General features: G+C 57.6%; 1 protein-coding gene across 1 annotated transcript; it reads left to right on the top strand.

Moving 5' to 3' along the window:
- Nucleotides 1-870: 870 nt before the first annotated feature.
- SYVN1 (synoviolin 1) lies at nucleotides 871-6,166 on the top strand (the record flags this gene model as incomplete). The annotated part of the gene is made up of 13 exons (XM_042891950.1): nucleotides 871-1,030; nucleotides 1,417-1,509; nucleotides 1,949-2,101; nucleotides 2,192-2,240; nucleotides 3,237-3,340; nucleotides 3,412-3,538; nucleotides 3,943-4,042; nucleotides 4,351-4,416; nucleotides 4,949-5,065; nucleotides 5,152-5,303; nucleotides 5,502-5,627; nucleotides 5,709-5,816; nucleotides 5,924-6,166. Coding segments are annotated over exons 1-13 (1,576 nt in total), but the record flags the coding sequence as incomplete, so codon positions are not given.
- Nucleotides 6,167-6,179: the final 13 nt, after the last annotated feature.

Here is a 6,179-nt window from a genome sequence, read left to right as displayed (position 1 = left end):
GAGGATGGGGCGACCGAATGAGGCTCAGATTTGGGGTCAGCCAGTGGGATTTGGTGAATCCAGGGGGAAAATCACTCCGTGTTTAACCGCAGAGGCGCTGTTTCACCCCAAGTTTGGGGCCGTGTTGCCGTGTTGTTTTTTGTCCCACTATAATGCAATTTTTCTGCTCGGTTTGGCTCTAAATCTTTCTTTTTTTCCTGCCCGCTGTGGCCCTGCAGCTCCGTTTTTGGTCTCATTTTGATGCTTTAACTCTTTTCTGCTGTGATACAACACTTTGGTTTCTCACTTCTTTGGTTCATTTCAATGTTATCATTCTCTTTTCTTGGTATATTTTGGTTCTCTTAGGCCTCTGCTTTTGTCTCTGTTTCTTTTTTGCTTCACTTTGATGCCATAATTCCTGCCCCAGTTTGTCCATCTCGCCTCCTTTTTTGGCTATTTTTTATCCTCTCACCCCCCTTTCTGCCCCACTTTGACCCTTTCCCCCTTTAACTTGGCTCTTTTTGGTGCTATAATTCCCTTTCTCTGCCCCAGTTTGGCCCTCTCACCTCCCTTTCTGCCCCATTCTGGTGCTCTCACCCCTTTTTTGGCTCTTTTTGATCCTCCCACCCCTTTTTCAGCCCCAGTTTGTGCCTGTCAGCCCATTTTTACCCCAGCTTCTTCCTCTCCCCCCCTTTCTTGGCTCTTTCTGCTGCCATAACCCATCTTTTTTTACCTGAGTTTGGCCCTCTTGCCCTCTTTCTTACCCCAGTCTTGCCATCCCTCTCCCCTATTTTCCCTCTCTCACCCTACTTTCTCCCTCCCAATCTCTTCCCCCCCCGTTTTACCCCCATTTTTCTCTCCCCCACCAGTTTTCCCCCTCTGACCCCCCTTTCCCCCTCCAGGAGGCCGTGCCATGACGATGCTGTGCACGGCGGTGGTGATGCTGGGCAGCCTGGCTCTGACCACGGCCGTGGTGGCCCACGCCTATTACCTGAAGCACCAGTTCTACCCCACCGTGGTGTACCTCACCAAATCCAGCCCCAGCATGGCTGTGAGTACCGCCCGACGGCCGCCCCCCAGCTCCCTGTTTGGCTTCAGCTTTTTGGGACAGGAGGCCGCCAGGGGTTTCCCCAACTGCTCTTCAATTGGGTTTTCGTGGGAGCCAAGGCCAGCGTTGCCTTTTTTTCCCCTTCCTCCACCTGCAGTGTTTCCTAACAGCCTCGTTATGCTTAATGAGCAATTAACCACCCCTCTCAGCACCGCCTCCCATCACGCTGGGCTTCACTTCTGCTTTCTGACACCCAAAAAGCCTCATTTTGCACCCAAAAGCGGCCACGAAGGCACTCATCTGCCCCATAGGGAGCCCCAAAATGAGGCTGGGGGCTCTCGCCCCCCTCCGGCCCCAGATTCGGGTTCTTTGAGGGTCTCTCCCTGCAGGTTTTGTACATCCAGGCCTTCGTGTTGGTGTTCCTGCTGGGGAAATTCATGGGCAAGGTGTTCTTTGGGCAGCTGCGTGCAGCTGAGATGGAGGTGAGCAGAAATGGGGGGGATTTGGGGGATAAAAGGGAGATTTTGGGGTTTAGGACGCATTTTCTGTTCCTTGAGGGGCTGAACTCCCCAGGGCTGGGAGCACACTATAAATTGAAGGCCTTTCTGTGCCTTTGAGCAGCTGAATTCTGTAGGGAAGGAACAGCAGTGTGGATTTCAGGGTTTATTTCACTTCTAAGCACCTGAAATCTACGAGGATAAGTGGGAACTGCAGCACTGAGGGCCTTTTTTGCTGTGGTCTGGGGTTCAACTCGGTGGGGTCAAGTCAAGGTTGAGGATCTTGAGAGCATTTCCCAACTCCCAAGGGCCAAATCCCGCCGACCCGGGGCCACGTTCTGCATTTTGGGGTTCGTTTCACCTCCGAGGGGCGGTGGATGGAACTGTGGGGTGCTGGGGGCTGACGGGGTTTGGGGCTCCCCAGCACCTGATGGAGCGCTCCTGGTACGCCGTCACCGAGACCTGCCTGGCCTTCACCGTCTTCCGCGACGACTTCAGCCCCCGCTTCGTGGCCCTCTTCACCCTGCTGCTCTTCCTCAAGTGCTTCCACTGGCTGGCCGACGACCGCGTGGATTTCGTGAGCGCTGAAACCAGCCCCTAAAAAGCCCTGGAAGGGCTCCTTTTGGGGGGCCGGGCTTCACCTTTTTGCCCCCTCCCCTTTTTACAGATGGAGAGGAGCCCCAACATCTCCTGGCTCTTCCATTTCCGCATCATCTGTGAGTTGAAGCTCCGGGGCCCCATCCCATAATAAGCACCGGGGCCGCATCCTTCCCCTCGCAGCGTGGGTTTGGGGTTTGTTGTGCGGCCCCAGCTGGACGGCAGAGATAATTTGGGGCTGGATTTGCATGGGGCAGCCAGGCGTGGGGCTGGTGGGGCTGATAAGCTCACGGGTTCGTTATTCTAATGAGCGCTCGGTGCTTAATGAGCGGGGTTGTAGGGGGTTAACGAGCTTTGGGGGCTGACTGTGACCCCAAATTCAGTTCTGTTGGATTTTAGCAGTTTGATCCAGATTTGGGATCCTCAGTGTTTGGAGGATGGGGAAATTTGTTGCATTTTAATTTCTCCTCTTAGGGGCTTCAACTCAGGAATGGGGCAAAAATCTTGGATTTAAGGGTTTTTTCCACTTGTTGGGGTTACATTCCTCTAGAACGGGTGTAAATACCTGGGTTTAAGGCGTTTTTCATCTCGTGGCGGCTATATCCAGCCAAAAGGGGTCAAAATTCCTGGATTTAGGGTTTCTTGGCACCCCTGAGGGGCCGTATCCCACCGGAACTGGTCGGAATTCCTGGATTTGGGGCTTTTCTGCCCCTCTCAGCTGCTACGTCCCACTGAGGAGCAGAATTCCTGGATTTAGTGATTTTTTTTTTTCCCCTCCTTTAGGGGTTGTATCCCCAGGAATGGGGGAAAAGTCCAGCATTGAAGGTTTTTCCCACCCTTTAGGGGCATTAACCCACAGGAATGGGTCGAAAGCCCGGAATCGAAGGTTTTTTTCCATCTCTCAGGAGCTGCATCCCACCAAAACAGGTCTAAATGCCTGGATTTCAGCCTTTCTTGGCAGCCACGCGCCCCGCAGTGGCTCTGAATTCCGGGGTTGAAGGGTTTTCCAGCTCTTAGGGCCCGCATCCAACCCAGACGGGTCAGAGTTTGTGTTTGAGGCTCTCTCCCCCCATGCTGAGCTCCGCGCCGCCCCCCAGCGCCTTTTCCCTCCCCAGCCCTCATGCTCCTGCTGGCCGTGCTGGATTTCCTCTTCGTCAGCCACGCGTATCACAGCATCCTGAGCCGCGGCGCCTCGGTGCAGCTGGTGTTCGGCTTCGAGGTACGGCCGGCTCCTGCAGGGGACAGACGGCCCCGCGCAGGACAGACAGACAGCGCCGTGTCCCCCCGCAGTACGCCATCCTGATGACCATGGTGCTCACCATCTTCATCAAGTACGTGCTGCACTCCATCGACCTGCAGAACGAGAACCCGTGGGACAGCAAGGCCGTCTACATGCTGTACACGGAGCTCTTCACCGGTATGCGGCCTGCCCTCCTCCCCTCCCCTTTTTGGGCGTTTTTGGGGTCTGTTCTTCCTCTGAGGGCCTCAACCCAACGGGAGTGAGGTAATATGACTGCATTTGGGGTTATGTCTGCTTCCTTGGGGTTAAATTCTATGGGATTGAGTCAGTGTTAAGGATCCATAGAGCGTTTTCCAGTTCTGGACAGAATCCCACCAGGTTGGACAATGGGAAGAGGGGGTCAAGAAGAGATGTTTGGGGTTCACAATCACAGCTTTTGGGATTTGGGGTTGTGGTCACCCCCCGTGTTGAGGATTTGGGGTTTGGTGGACCCCAGCCCAACATCACGCATCCCTGTCCCACAAAAGGACATTTTGGGACCCCCTGAGCCCCCGTCCCACCCAACGTGTTTTTGCCCCTAGGCTTCATCAAGGTCATCCTCTACATGGCCTTCATGACCATCATGATCAAAGTCCACACCTTTCCCCTCTTCGCCATCCGCCCCATGTACCTGGCCATGAGGTGAGTCGGCTTTGGGGCTGCGTTGGCGCCACAATCCCGACCCCAACGGATCCCCGACCCCAGCAGATCCCCAACAGATCCCAAATCCCAACCCCATGGATCCCTAAAAGATTTCCAACCCTAATGGATCCCCGACCCCAATGAATCCCCAATGGATCCCTGACCCTGATGGATCCCTGGCCCCAACGGATCCCCAATCCTAACCCTAATGGATTCTGACCCCAGTGGATCCCAACCCCCAACCCAGCTGATCCCTGACCATGACAGATCCCCGCTCCCCAGCCCCAGCGGATCCCGTTCCCTTGCAGGCAGTTCAAGAAGGCAGTGACGGATGCCATCATGTCGCGCCGCGCCATCCGCAATATGAACACGCTGTGAGTGGGGCTGCGGCACTGCTGCCTCCTTTTGGGGTCTGGGATTGGGGCTCCTTGTGGGGCGGGATCCAAGCCAACGTCAGCTTGGGTAAAACTGGGGGAAGGGGGGAGAGAACGGATCGTTTTTGCCCTAAAAAGGGGTCGGGTTGATCCCATGGGGTAGAGAAAAGGGTTGCGGGTATCCGGAAATCTGACCGGAAGTTGAATTTAAAGCCAAAAAAATGCTGGGATGCAGTGAGGAGGGAACGTTCTGCTGGCTTTGTTGGGCTCTTATGAGGGGTGGGATCCAACTCGAGGTGAGTTTGGTCCAAATTTGGGGGAGAGCGGCTCAATTTTGCCCTAAAAAAGGGATTGGGACGACCTTGTGGGGACGCAGAGGTTGTGGATATCCTCGCAGAAGTGGGTTTTGAGCCAGAAGATGATGGATGGACGCGAGGGGAGGAGGTCTTAGGGGTGTCCTCTCGTTATCCCTGTGGGATTTTGGGGCGGGTTTGGGGGGATTTTGCCTTCTAACCCCACTGTAACCCCATAGGTACCCCGATGCCACCCCGGAGGAGCTGCAGTCCATGGACAACGTCTGCATCATCTGCCGCGAGGAAATGGTGACGGGGGCGAAGCGTCTGCCCTGCAACCACATCTTCCACACCAGGTTTGGGGCGAAATGCCGCCCTTTTGGGGCCGCCTTCGGGGTTTTTGATAAGGGGGGGATGATGGGTTCCCTGTGTTTCCCCACAGCTGCCTGCGCTCGTGGTTCCAGAGGCAGCAGACGTGCCCCACGTGTCGCATGGACGTCCTCCGCGCCTCCCTGCCCCCTCAGCCGCCCCCCGAAGCTGCAGAGCCGAACCCGGCGCCGCCTCAGAGCCCCCCGGGCGCTCAGCCCCAGAACTGTGAGCAGCCCGACCCCACAAACCCACACGGGTTTCTCTTTAGGCTGCCCCAAAGCAGCGGGGCTTCCACCCGTATCCAGGCTGAGCGCCTCCCGCTGTTGCCTGGTGTTGGATATGGGATTTCTGCCAGCTGTAGGACGGGGCTTTGGGGTTCTGGGACCCCTCCGGGGCTCTGACCCGCTCCCAACCCCATTGCAGTCCCGCAGGGGATGCTCCCCCCGTTCCCCCCGGGGATGTTCCCGCTGTGGCCGCCCGTGGCTCCGTTCCCTCCCATCCCCGGTGCTCAGGGACCCCCCAGCCCCGAGAGCCCCGCCTCTGCTCCAGGTGAGCCTCAGCCCCATCCTCCCCATCTCTTACGGGCTCGGTGTTCCCCCGTCCCCTTCTTACGCCCCTTTGGCCCCGCAGCCACTTCCAGAGCCGGGGAAGGCAGCGCTTCGGGTTCGGATGGCGCCGCGGCTCCGGGTTTTGCTCTGCCCCCCCCGTGGATGGGGATGCCGTGGCCACCCGTTTTTGGTGAGTGGGGGCGGTTTTGGGGTCAGGCTGTGGGGTTTTGGTCCTGTTTCCTCTCGGCCCCAAACCCCACAGCGTTTCGGCAGCCCCCCAATCTCCACCCCCCCCAGGGCTGCCCCCCATGCCGGTTCCCCCCGCTGGCTTTGCGGGGTTGACGGAGGAGGAGCTGCGGGCCATGGAAGGCCACGAGCGGCAGCACCTGGAGGCTCGGCTGCAGAGCCTGCACAACATCCACACCCTGCTGGACGCCGCCATGCTGCAGATCAACCAGTACCTCACCGTCATGGCCGCCATCGGGTGCGGGCGGGGGTCACCGGGGGGGGCTGGGGTCACTGGGGGGGCTGGGGTCAAGTGTTTGGGTCACCC

The sequence above is a fragment of the Lagopus leucura genome, unplaced genomic scaffold (assembly GCF_019238085.1).
Source record: "Lagopus leucura isolate 7727_CA_CO unplaced genomic scaffold, USGS_WTPT01 34480-0_obj-0_obj, whole genome shotgun sequence".
NCBI lineage: Eukaryota > Metazoa > Chordata > Aves > Galliformes > Phasianidae > Lagopus > Lagopus leucura.
This window is presented reverse-complemented; position numbering and strand designations above follow the sequence as displayed.